General features: G+C 48.4%; 1 protein-coding gene across 1 annotated transcript in view; it reads left to right on the forward strand.

Annotated features, from left to right (window-relative positions):
* Positions 1–13,976, forward strand: part of Fbln1 (fibulin 1) — a 79,619-nt gene that overhangs the window by 47,834 nt on the left and 17,809 nt on the right. The window contains exons 15-16 of the mRNA NM_001127547.1: positions 9,152–9,294; positions 11,119–11,250. Of these exons, the coding sequence (NP_001121019.1) occupies positions 9,152–9,294; positions 11,119–11,250 (275 nt within the window). The remainder of the gene's footprint in view (positions 1–9,151; positions 9,295–11,118; positions 11,251–13,976) is intronic.

The raw sequence follows: 13,976 nt of genomic DNA on the forward strand, positions 1-13,976 counted from the left end.
TGGCATCTTTGGGCTGTTTGGCCTGAAGAAACAGCTCATTAAATAAGTGGGCATGTAGTTCACATGCATATGTGCACACAAAACAGCCGTACCGCATATAATAAAAAATGAAGGGACATTTAAAGTGCAGAAGTGTGTGTGGAATGGGCAGCCTGACAGATGCAGGCAGAGTCTTTGAAGCTGCCTGGATCTGAGCAGGAAGATTACAAATCCATGGGAACTATTTACTACTTAATGAAGCAACACAGGGGCTCCCCAAACCTCCCAGCTACAAGTTAGGACCTCGCTCTGCATGTTGGAGAATCCCAAACAGCCCCAGGGCACCCCAGGAAAGAGCAGCAGACTAATGTGGGGAGCTCGGGCACTGGGATCCTCCTCACACCCAGTGGCCAAGGCGTGTGGGAGCCCATGATGGGGCTGTGTTAGGTGGGAGCAGCTCAGCCTTCAATGTGGGGACTGCAATGTCAAGACTTTCCTTGGTGTCAGGGTCACTCTAGGGACAGCTTGTAGAAACAATAGATCAACAGTGACAACAGACACTGTGGAAGAGGAAGGTCCCAGACCATTAGAGGCACATTAGAGAGGGCAGCCCAGAGGCAACAGACTAGGGGGCTCTAGGAGGTCATGAAGGCAGCCATGAGCTATACTGACTGTAAATGCCAGGGAAATGAACTCCTCAGAGAAAGGAGCATCCAAAAGGCATCAGTGTGAGAATCCATCTACTAGGTTCTGTAGCAGAGGACTGTGAACTAGGTGGCCCTGCATAGTAGGCTTATTATCTCCCATTATGTGTTTGCCACTCTCTGCTCCATCTGACCTGGGGCATTCTCTGCCTGGAAGGGAATGGCTCTGCAGTCTCTGGTGGCTTGCTTGCCACCTCTGGCATTCCTTGGCTTATAGTAACGTCACTCCAGCTCTTCCTGTGCTATCAAGCAGCACTGGCTATCAGTCTTGTCAAGGGCCTCTCTTTAAGAGGACTAGTATCTTCCTGGATTGGGGCCCCACCTGCTGCTGCTGTGACTTAATCCTACCTTATTACATCTGCAATGACCCTGTTCCCGAATAAGGCTGTTTTCTGAGATACTAAGGGCTGGCACTTTGACATGTCTTTGAAGGGATAATGCCATAGTGTCATCAATTTTCACACACCGAAGTTCTAACCTCAGTGTCTTTCAATGTAGACGGGTGCCTTTAAATTTTTAAATGAGGTAAATGCAAAGCCACCTGAGTGGGCCCTAATTCATTATACCCAAGTCCTTCTATGGAGAGGACCCTATGAGAGTCCACATGAAGACACAGTGACTCCTACAAGCCAAAGACAGAGGCCCTGGAAGAAACCAACCTCACCAATGTTGAGCATGGGCTCTCAGCCTCCATCCCTGTGAGACAGTGCACGCCCGCTGCTTAAAGACTATCTGTGGTATCCTTGTGGCAGCTTTAGAAAAATCAGTGCATACAATTATTATAAGAACAAAGACTAGGAGCCAGTACGTCCCTCAGGTACGGGAAGTACGTTTGAAAGTCACAACTCTTGGGGTTGGGGATTTAGCTTAGCGGTAGAACGCTTGCCTAGTGAGCGAAAGGCCCTAGGTTCAGTCCCCAGCTCTGGGGGGGGGTGGGGGGGAAGAAAGTCACAACTCTTAATATTCAGCAACTTGCAATGGTGCAAACCCATCATGCATTTGTGAGACTGAGAGACCAGAACGTGGAAGAAAAATATGAATTAGAATTTAAAACGTAACAGGATAGTCAGTATATTTTTAATGTTAAATAAATTACTTAAGAAAAATAAGTGATAAGAAATGGAACAAAAGAGTCAAAACACTAAGGACAAACAAGTTAGAAAAGGAAAAACTTAAATAAAAAGAGAAAGATCATAAATGCCCCGGTTAGCACTGTCAACTTGACACAGTCTAGAATCACTGGGAAAAAAGTTTCAGTTGAGTAATTGTCCTTATCAGGTTAGTCTGTGATAAAGGAGGACCTAGCCCACTGTGGGCAGCACTATTCCCTAGGCAGGTGGTCATTAGCTGTATAAGAAAGATGGCTGAGCATGAGCCTGTGAGTGAACCAGCAAATAGCATCCAGCAGGTTCCTGCCTTGAGTTAACTTGCTCCGCCCAAGTCACTTTGGGTCATAATGTTATACCACAGTAACAAAGAAGCAAAGCACAACAAGAGGAAAGTCTCAAGGAAAAGTAACAAATGCTCAAGGTCTTCAAAGCAAGTCCAGCCCACAGAGAACAGACATCTTTGACAGTATGCAGAGCAGATCCAGCATGCAGAGAACAGGGAACTCTGAAGAAGGTCCAACATGTAGACAATAGGCATCTGTGAATCCTTGGTCCTTAAAAGAATGTTTCTGGTAACCCCAAACACGTGGTGAGGGGGGAGTCAGCACTGTAAGTGATAACTGAAGGGAGGGGAAAAAAGCCACACAAATTAAAAATAAACTTTGAAATTCCCTGTAGGAAGATTACCTCAGAACAACCAACACAAAGACAGTCTTGTAAAATTATTGGGGTGGGGGGCACCTATGGATACCTAAGGAAAAAACGTACGTCACCCTGTGATGGTTAATTTTGAGTACCACTTTGATTGAATTAAGAAAACACCTCTAGCATTAATGAGGTCTCTGGGACCACGTGAGAGGCGTAACTGAGAAGGAAGCCCCACCCTGTGGGTGGGGTCGGAAGTAGGACAGGAGAAAGGCAGCAGAGGTCCAGCATTCCTTTCTCTTTTCTGATCTACCCAGGTGTGTACCAGCAGCCTTAGCGCCTGTGTCCACATCTGGGAGCCACTCCTATTGCTATACCTGCCCCACCTTGATGGGCTGTAGCCTCAGACTGTGGCCCCAAATATACCCACCTTCCCTCAAGTTACTTCTTGTTGGTATTTGCTCCCAGCCATGAGGCAGTAATGTACACCTCTCTCATTGTCACGTGGCCATTCTAGCTCGCCCAGAGAGAATGCACCAAAGCCATTTTTTTAGAAATCAAGTAGCATCCACCCTTAAACAGGGAAACAGCATCATTAGGTTGTTCAAATGGAAGAACTGGCTAGAAGAGGTGGGGCGAAGAGTGGTGACTTAAACCCATCAATCAACTGATGAGGGTCATACCCCCTTGGAGTTGGCCTTATCCCATTGGTCAGTCCTGCAGCTTAGACAGGGCAGAGCTAACAAGAGTTCACTCAGCCACCAGAGGGCACACTTGCACTCCAAACCTGCTAAGTCACCTCCATACTTGGGTTTTCTCTATCTGTGCCTGGGCTACAAGTACTTGAACGTGGGTCCCTGCGTGGAATTTTGTTGTTGCTTATTTATTTAAATAACTATTGGGGATTTTTTGTTGCATTTGTTTATTTTTTTTTGTTCTTTTTTTTCGGAGCTGGGGACCGAACCCAGGGCCTTGCGCTTCCTAGGCAAGCGCTCTACCACTGAGCTATATCCCCAACCCGCATTTGTTTATTTTTTAATCTATGAGGGGGGTTGGAGAGATGGCTCACTCACTAGCTGTACTTCAAAAAGGAACCAGGTTTGATTCTTAAGAGTTATACAGAGGCTAATAGCTGTCTGTAACTACAGTCCCAGGGGCCCTCTTCTGGCTTTGGTGGGTACTGCATGAACATGGTGTATAGACATACATGCAGGCAAAATGCCCATACACACAAAATTAAAATTAAAAAAAAATTAAATAAACTACTAGAGATTAGGTTAAGGCGATTGGCTTCAGAGAACCAGGAGTTTGGAGTCTTCATGTTTATATATTATTTTCTTTTTTTTAATGATTTATTTATTTAATGTATGTGAGTACACTGTTGATCCCTTCAGACACACCAGAGGAGGGCATCGAATCCCATTACAGATGGTTGTGAGTCGCCATGTGGGTGCTGGGAATAGAACTCAGGACCTCTGGAAGAGCAGTCACTGCTCTTAACCCCTGAGCCATCTCTCCAGCCCCTATATGTATTATTTTCACAAGCCATGAGGGACCTGTGTGAGAATCAGCCATTTGAATGACATCAGCTAATGAGTCTTGCTGTCTCAGCAATTTTCACCCATCAAGTTCCAAGGTCAGGATCTGTAGTTCTGCGTTTCTGACTTAAACATTTCTTCTCTTGGATAAGTGCGATCTCAACTCAGGACCTTTTATCTCTTCCTGTTTTTAGGTATCTAATTCTATAGATTCCAACTTCTAACTCCATCTAGATGTGGAAATAAGGTTTTTCTTTTTTTTCCACTGTTTTTTTTTTAAATAAAGCAGTAAGCAAATCTTTCTAGACACAGAAATCCTCCATCTAGTTCACTCATGGACTCAAGCAAATTCTTGGACAAGCAAGTCCTTTTGAAGAGCTCCAAAGTGTGTATGTGTGTGTGTGTGTGTGTGTGTGTATGTGTGTGTGCATGTATGTGTGTGTGACTGTGCACATGTGTACATGTGTGTGTGCTCACATGAATGTGTATTCACATGGGTATCAACTGTTTTTAAAGATTTGTTTTTATTTTTCATTTATGTATGTGAGTGCATACATGTGCATTTGGGTGTCTGAGTAGGCCAGAAGAAAGTTGTTGGATTCCATGGATCTAGAGTTACAGATGTTTGTGGGTCATCCAACATGGGTCCGGGGAACTGAACCTGATTCTCTGGAATAGCATCTAACACTCTTAACTGCTGAGCCATCTCTGCAGCCCTGCATGTCAGATTTTTGACATTTTATGTTGGATAAAAATGAAGTGGTATCTTTAGGATAATTAGGAAATGTAAGCCAGGGATTTTATACAAAGAATGCATGCTATAATGAACTTGGCACACGCTGAGCAACGACGATGCTACTGATTGCCATATAGCTCAGACTACACAGAAGTCGTATTTCTAGTTAGACTGAGTAGAAGGAGAACATTCTAGAGAAATTATTTACAGAGGTTGGTTGGCAATGGTCATTTTAGTACTATTATTCTGAGACTACTCTGTATGAAACATGGGATCAGTCAAATTGGACAGCTGCGAGATTCTCTGTGTTGGTTGAATCAGGCTTGTGATGTAGAGTAAAATCTATGCCCTGAACCCTGGAGAAGATAAGAAGTCTGTAAACTTTGTTTTGAATTAGTAAATATTAGTATTGCATTTATTTAGAAGGGGGGGTCAAAGGACAACTTGCAAAAGCTGTTTTTTCTCTTTCTATCATCTAAGTCCCAAGGTCCAAACTCAGGTCCCCAGGTTTGGCAGCAAGTTTTTAACTGTCCGAGGCATGTCATCAGCCCCTACTGCTGTATCTTACATTTTGAGTGTCTGCTGGTGGTTCCTGGAAACAGTGGCCAGCCCTGTTGCTCTGAGCATTGTTGCTATGTAGACTATGATCCTGCATCGCTACTTCCCAGAAACCCCAGGCAGATAAATCCAGGCCTCACTGGAGCAGTGGCTCTAGTGTACAGGAAAGCATTCTTGATGTAACGAGTACTGAGTGTTGCCTCATAGCTGGAGAGCTGTGGAGGCACAAGGGACCCAAGAGCCACTTCTTCTCTGTGGCCAAGAAGGGAAGGAAGGTTTGAGTTTCCATGGAGGACAGCAATGGCCTTGGACCACCTCATCCCATCATGAGTTCACTCTGGCTTTATCCTTCCTCCCTCACAATCCTTTGAGGAGGGAAGGAGAACCCTAATGTTCATGACACAAATACTTGTCTGTATTAATTACTTTTCTTAAATCCCTAACAAGAAGAGGCAACTTAGTGGAAGAGAGGGTATTTTGTTTGTTTCATGTTTGAGGGTACAGTTCATGGTGTGTGGTGGAGCAGGTGCAGCTCTTGGCTGTAATGGGAAAATGAGGGGACAGGTTGACTTCCCGGCAGTTCAGAAAAGAGGTCAGGAAGTGGGCCAGGCCATAAATCTCAAGCCCCTACCCAATACCCACTTCCTCCCTCTGGACCCCCATCTCCCAATGGATTCTTTCTTTTTTAGAATAGGATTTATTTATTTTATGTATGTGAGTACACTGTCACTCTCTTCAGACTCACCAGAAGAGGGCATTGGATCCCATTACAGATGGTTGTGAGCCACCATGTGTTTGCTGGGAATTGAACTCAGGACGTCTGGAAGAGCAGTCAGTGCTCTTAACTGCTAAACCATCTCGCCAGCCCCTCCCAAAGGATTCTTAACCTCTCAAAACAGCACCACCAGCTGGTGTGTTCCAACTTGTGAGCCTGAGGGGAACATTTCATATCCAATGGCCAACATAACACTGGCCAGTAGCAGAGTAGAATTGGACCTAGCAAGCATTGAACTAGATGCTTCTTGGTGACCACACAGCAGTAACAATATAGGAGACCACTTCCCTGCACAGAAAACCAGCCAGGGAATGAGAGCAAAGTGTCAGGCCAGCAGCATTCTTCCAGCTCCAGGTGCAGTCAGTGGTGGCTTGGGTTTCTGTCACTGTGATAAACACTATGAGCGAAAGAAATCTGGGGAGAAGAGGGTTTATTTAACCTTAACAGATTATAGTCCATCATGAAGGGCAGTCAGGGCAGGAACCCGGGGGCAGGAACTGAAGCAGAGGCCATGGAGGAATGCTGCTTGTCTGTCTGTCTGTCTGTCTGTCTGTCTGTCTGTCTGTATCTCCGTGATTTTCTCAGCTTTCTTTCTTTTTCTTTTTCTTTCTTTTTTTTTTTTTTTGGTTCTTTTTTTCGGAGCTGGGGACCGAACCCAGGGCCTTGCGCTTCCTAGGCAAGCGCTCTACCGCTGAGCTAAATCCCCAACCCCCTCAGCTTACTTTCTTATATTACCCAAGACCAGCCATGCCTGGTGGTGCACACCTTTAATCCCAGCACTCAAGAGGCAAAGGCAGGTGGACCTCTCAGTGAGTTCAAGGCTGACCTGGCCTGCATGCTGAGTTCTAGGGACAGCCAGGGCCATGTAGATAGAACTTGTCTCAAACAAATGAACAAACACAAACAGACAAGACGCACAAAACATTATGTCACCCAGGAGCACTTATCCAGGGGTGCCTCCTCCCATAGTGGGTGGGGCCCCACAGCCTTCAATCATTTATCAAGAAAATGCCTCATGGACTTCCCTACAGGCCAATCTGGTGGAGCCTTTTTCTCTACTGAGAATTCTTCTAGCTTGTGACAGAAACTAACCAGCACAGTGGGTGTAGGCCCTGAGGACCAACTGCTGTAGGTATCACAGAAAGACCAGAACCCACGTGACCTGGTGGGAGACACTCCATCTCTCCCATCCTTCCAGCCAGACTTGGCCTGTGTCGTGTCTCATCTAGCAGCCAACGTGAGGGACCTTCAGAGGAAAGAGGAATGTTCTAGACCACATCACAAGGATGCGGTCACCCAGCTCCTGACTGTGGGGCTCCGAGGCTGAAATGCACTAGGCTCCTTACCAGATCATGTGGGGAAAAAAAGGATGGAGGGAAACTTCAGTCAAAGGGGACTTAAAGAAAACCATCACTCACTCATGGGCAAGTCATGGGTTGGCGTAGAAGTACACACTGTGGGAAGGAGCTATGAAGAAACCCAGCAGGGCCTGACGTGGGCCCAGGTTAAGCGTTAGCTGTAGGTTTCAGGAGGTTGGTATTGATCTGGTGCACACAAGGTAGCTTCAGGCAATTGGCCGAGGTTTCTTTCCTCCTGTGAATTTTTTTTTTTTTGACAGGGCTTCACTGTATAGAGCAGGCTGTCCTTGAACTTGTAACCCTTCTGCCTCAACCCCCTGATGTGGCTGATAATTATAAAGACGTTTTTCATACAATAACTCTTTGAACTATTCTCATTCTTTTCATATCTGGGTTTTTTTGTTTTGTGGGTCTTGTTCTTATTTCTTCTTTGTTTGTTTGTTTGTTTGTTTGGTTATTAGAGACAGGGCTTCTCTGTACAATTCTGGCCATTCTGGAACTCACTATGTAAACCAGGCTGGCCTAAAACTCAGAGATCCATCTTCTCTGCCTCCTGAGTGCTGGAATTAAATGTATCACCTGGTTGTTCATATGTTTTATCTCATTTATTTCATATACATGTATGTGTGTGTGCAGATGTGTACACATGTCCTGTGGAGGCCAGATGACAACTTTGGGTGTTGTTTCCTGACACTGTCCCCCTCCTCCTCCTTCTCCTCCTCCTCCTCCTCCTCCTCCTCTTCCTCCTCCTCTTCCTTCTCCTCCTCCTCTTTGTCTTCCTCCTTTTCTTCCTCTTCCTCCTTTTCTCCCTCTTCCTCCTCTTCTTCTTCCTTCCCTTCCTCTTCCTCCTCTTTTTTCTCTTCCACCTACCTCCTCTTCCTCCTCCTCTTCTTTTTCTCCTCCTCTTCCTCTTCCTCCTCTTCTTCTTTTTCTCCTCTTCCTCCTCTTTATCCTCCTCCTCCTTAGTTTTAATTTAATTTTATGTAAATAGGTGTTCCACCTGCATGTATGTCTGTACACCATGTGTGTACAGTGCCCACAGAGGCCAGAGAGTGTTAGATCCCCTGGCTCTGGCATTACAAACAGCTGTGACCCAGCTGCCTTGTGGATTGTCCAAAGGAGCAAACACGGTGCTCTTAATTGATGAGCTCTCTCTCCAACCTTGTTTCTTTATTTCATGGTACAGTTTTTAAGAACAGTATAGCACAGTGCCTAGAACATGGGCATGGACTTACAGTAAGTGTTACCCTTCTCCTTCCTGTCACTTGGTATGGACTCAACTTCTCTGTGATGGACACTGAGATCAGCAGTTTATATACATTCCCCAACCCCACCCCCCCAACACCAACCCCGCTCTCACCCTCAACCCCACCCCACCATGAGCCCTGATCGCTGTCCAGTTGTTGGCTCACAGGATGTAGGAACTGACACCCTTATTCACTGGCATCCGTGGCACCTAATACCCCTAGCTACCCATCATTGTTGCTAAGCAACTGAGAAGTGAACATGTTCTTCAGGGGCAGACTGATGCTCGCTTGGAGCAGTTGGCAAATTCCAAACTGTGCACATTAGCAGCTAGACTAAATGGTATCCCCATTATATATGAAGGACCATGCAGTGCTGTCTGGCCACAGAGGCCACTGTTGGCTGCTGGTAGAACTGCCTCTGGGCACCTGCTGCTTCTGGTGTTCCCTGGGAGCTGTCGTCCTGGCTTTGCCACCAACCTTCCTGGGCTGTGTTTCTCTGCAGCTTTCGCCAAGAGAAGACAGACACCGTCCGCTGCATCAAGTCTTGCCGTCCCACCGATGAGGCCTGCATGCGGGACCCTGTGCATACCGTCTCCCACACTGTCATCTCCCTGCCCACCTTCCGAGAGTTCACCCGTCCGGAGGGTGAGTGGATCAAGGTCCTGAGCCTTGCTTCCGAGCCTCCTTCTGATTGAGGAGAGAGTCTGTCCTGCAGGAGCCCTTCCTTGTAGGATGTGGTCGGGGTGAGATGCATACCTTGCCCATCCGGGTTCCTGGGCTGCTCAGCCTTTCCCTGTTTGGCAGCCCCTCTGATGGCTGACACTCATTCTGTCAATAGCATTCAGTGTCGATTCCATGCCGAACTCTGGGGAGTTGAGGAGGATTTCCTGAGGGAAGTGGGTAGGTTATTGGCCAAAGTGGGAGAAGGAGAGAAGAGACTTGCCAGCAGATCCCAGCGGGCAAGGTCTGGAGGTGAGCCAAGGTCTGGAGGTGGTGGCGCAGAAGACTAAGACAGATTGGCAGGGCTGGAAGGATAAGCCGGTGCCTAAACCTGGAGCTGGGGCTTCACCCCAAGAGACCTGTTAAGAAGCCCTAATAGATGAGTCTGGTGTGCCAAGACACCTCAGAGACTGGGACAGATGGACGGAACAGCCAGATTGAAAGCAGAGGCCACAGGGTAACATGACAATTCTGTGTGCTTCCCAAAGGACATGGCCGGTGCCATCACAGCACATTTCTGAGGCAGTTTGGGGTTACAAGCTCCTCGGTGAACCACATACTCATGACACACCTTGGGGTGTGTAGCTGTGGGTTCTCTGGTCCCCAGTCCCCTTCTTTCTTCTGCATGGAGTCTTCCTTCCCTGACCACCACAACTAAGTTTATCATCAGACATTCAGCAAGTTCGTGTGCCAGCTAACATACTAACAGCATGCTAAGAAAGACCCTTCCTCTCCAGGAAAATGTGTCGCTGAGTTATCCAAGATGACCCCCGAGCTGACACTGAGAGAGTCATGCAGGATCAGCAGACAGCTGTGTGTGTGTGGGGGGGGGGGATTCGTGAGACCCACAAGGCCAGCCTTGTCCTTAGGGAAGTCCCCAGCCCCTACTCCATTCCCACTCACATTTGCCCTGTGTTGAGTGGGGTTTCAACAAACTTACACACACGTCTTTCCTAAGTTCTCAGCAGCGAATTTTTGTTTTTATTTATTTTATGTATAGGAATACACTGTAGCTGTCTTCAGACACACCAGAAGAGGACAGCTGAAATCCCATTACAGATGGTTGTGAGCCACCATGTGGTTGCTGGGAACTGAATTTAGGACCTATGGAAGAGCAGTCAGTGTTCTTAACAGCTGAGCCATCTCCCCACCGCACCACCACCCTCCAAGCAGCCATTTTTATGGTGTTCTACTCTGTGCTGACATAGGAATTGGTTACCTGAATCGGGGGCAGCTAACACACCTGTTAATGTCTTGGCCTCAGGAAACCGGGGGTGCCAAGATAGCATCAGATAGCCAGCTTCCCCCCTTACTTTAGGGATGAAGAAACTGGCCCAGCAAAAGAACTTCCACAGGTTTACCCTGATCTAGGCTGGGATGTGAATGGTGGTTCCAAGGCTAAGGTATCTTACACTGCTTCACTGTGAGGTGATCTAGAACCACAGCCACCACTGCCCAGCTGAGCCCACACAGCCGCTGGACCCACGACCTCAGGGCAGATAAGAATCGTCAAATTGCTTCAGTTTCTCTACTGAGAAAACTAAAGATTGGCTATGATGTGAGGGCCATGACTCTACTCTTCCACATGGGGAGTTGTTGATTTCAGTGATGTTGCCTTAGGAGTGAATCCCAGTCATGTTTGGTGTTGGGGCAAGTCTCTGGGGAGGGGAGGAGAGAAGGGGAGGAAATGGAAGGGGAGGGCTGGGCCAGCACTACAGTGTTCTCAAGCCATCCTTTCCCTTGCCGCAGAGATCATCTTTCTGAGGGCTGTCACGCCGCTGTATCCTGCCAACCAGGCTGACATCATCTTCGACATCACAGAAGGGAACCTTCGAGACTCCTTTGATATCATCAAGCGCTATGAGGACGGCATGACTGTGGGTGAGTGACCCTCTGAGGAGCCCAGAGCCATCTACACCCTCCTCACTCCCTTCAGAGGTCCTTTCCTAAGTCCAATTCTACCTGGCTGCCATGTCCTAGCCTGCAGCCCCTGCTCAAGTCTGGGGAGCCTAGTGTGAAAGAATCTGGCAGGAATCTACCCTGGCCGTACCACTGACTCTCTCATAAACCCTGTCAGCCTCAGTCTCCCTGCTTACAAAGTAGGTGGGAGGAATAGATCCTGCGTCTCATAACTGAAGGCTGTTTCGAGTGTGCAGGGCTAGGCAGTAGGCCTTGGTCAGTGGGAGTTGGTCTGTCTGCTATTCCCATGATGCTTTGAGAAGACAAACTGAGCTTCAGAGGACCTCAGATCTAGTCCTAGCCATGCAACTAACAACCTTGATTTGGCATGCAGTCTCGAGCGACTTGTCACCCCTCCCCAGCTGTCACTGGGTAAGAACCCAGCTGCCACTGTTTACCCGTTTAGTGTGTGGAGTCTGCTTTTCTTGCTCCTGGGACAGTCAGTGTCTCAGAAGCAAAAAGGAGGCCGAGGCAAGGACAGTCAGAGCACCCTTCTGTGTTGGTTTCATCAAGAGCCAGACTCCGGGACAAGGGCTGGTGAACACCCACGGGGGAGGTGTGAGGGAAGCCAGGGAGCCACACTATCTCTGTAGAGGGTTCTGTGGTCCCTGTCGCTGCCTGTGAACCTTGAATATGATCTTCTCACCTTGAAAGCCCTTAGAGGCCATTTCCACATCTATTCTCAGCTAAACTGCTCCTGGAGTGGTCTAAGCTGGGAAGTTAGGCAGAGGTGAGTCCTAGTATGATGCTACCAGTGCCCGGTAGGTCAGGACTGCACCCAGAGGGTCTCTGCCACTTCTGACTTAGATTCACGCTCTGAACATTTTGAAGCATTTGAGAAACTGAGTGGTAATCCCCGCTCCCCTCTGGACATCAGTTTTCCTTGTATTCTACTCTCAGGCTGTGGAGGCTGAACCTTCGGTAGTTTGGCCTCCAGGTGGCGCTGTTGGATCTCCAAACCTCCATCCTGGCTATTTCCCCCGCAACCCCGACAGTTGCTGTACTGGCAGCTAGAGAAAGGGAATCGTTATTCTCCTGTTGCCAAAGAGCCATTTATAGCAACTTTACAAGCTCTTAAATGGGTTTGCATGTTGTAAACACGGCTGAGTCATTTGGGGGCTCACCACCCCCGGCCTCCTCCTCCGCTGTTTGGCAGCAAGGATAATTAGTTAATTACAATTAATGGTTCAGCAGCCCTCTCTCTGAGATTTCAAGGAGAGGGCATGCAACCTGGTTGCCAGCCGTCAGAGGTCTCACCGTCAGCTATGGACAAGGGGAGGTGTTGTGTGTGTGTGTGTGTGTGTGTGTGTGTGTGTGTGTGTGTGTGTGTGTGTGTGTGTGTTGTCCTGCTTCAAGTGTGGGTGAGAAACAAGTGCTCTGGCACTGGCCTGCAAAAGCCCCCTGGTGCTTGCCCAGTGAGTGGCCTATTGCTTTGGTGTGACACAGCCCAGGTCCCTGTGATTATAGCCTTAGAAACTTCCAGTTTGCTTGTTCTCTGTTACTTTCTGAACATTTGAGTTACTGGCCCTGACTGGCTGGCATTTATAGAGATAGATACTGCCTTCTCCCCCCATGCTCACCTTTCCCCAGAGGAGAGCACTGGACCATCCATATACTGAGACAGGGAGCCCGCAGGGCCGAGTCAAACCTCCTTAGCTCACCCCAGCTTTCTCAGAAACTGCTCCTCCCCATTTCTACATCTGTTCTCAGCAAAATCGTTCCTGGAGTGGTCTAAGCTGGGAAGTTGGGCAGAGCTGAGTCCTGGTATGATGGCACCAGTACCCAGGGCGTGGGACGTAGCTGCACCCCCAGACAGAACAATCCTAGGTGCATCTGCTTTTTGGCTTCCCATCTGCTACATCAGAAAATCCTGTTTGTGTTAGAGCCGGGAGGCCTCATCTTTTCCAACCACTTCCACAAAAGGAGAAACAAAGGCCGCTGGAGGATGAGGGTGCCAGTCTTAGTGAGCCAGGGGCCCAGCTGGCCTCCAGATAGCTCCAGGTGTGATGAGTGACCACAGGTAACCTTCAGGCAGTGGGCGTCTCTCGGGAATGGAATGCAGCCGAGGCCCTGGGGAATGAGAATTGCTCTCACCACGCTTGGTCATGGGTGCCCTGATCTTTGGAATTCTAGGCTTGGGCGGCATGGGGGTGGATCCCCAGCTCTCAGAAATTCCTGGGGCTCATCTCCCAGCCTACCGAGTGGCCCAGCCGTTTCCACTCCTCAGCAAGTTCACAGGGCGTTCCATCTGGTGCATATATCACCTGGCAGGCGGAGAGGGAGACCAGGTGGGGCAGGTTGTACTGAGGGGGACGAAGGCTGTGTTTGTGGTTGGGTTCCGCTTTTAGACGTCTTGTCTTACGGCCGCAGTTCTCTGCTTGGAACATTTTCCCCGAGATTGCCTGTCACCTAATTCTCCCCCCCCCCCTTTCTGCCCAGAAACATCTCTGTGTCCCTCCAGGAGCTAACCATGGCTCCCCACCTGACCACTGTGGGGATGGAGTTTTCTCCTGAGTTTTGGCCCGACATGAAGCAACCCTGGGAATGGGGTTTAGCACTCATGGCTTCTTGCCACCACTGCACACTCTCGCCCCCGAGTTGTTGTTCAGTCCTTGCAAACATGACTGCTGGGAATGGGATAGGAAGAT

This window comes from Rattus norvegicus, chromosome 7 (genome assembly GCF_036323735.1).
Source record: "Rattus norvegicus strain BN/NHsdMcwi chromosome 7, GRCr8, whole genome shotgun sequence".
Classification (NCBI taxonomy): Eukaryota; Metazoa; Chordata; class Mammalia; order Rodentia; family Muridae; genus Rattus; species Rattus norvegicus.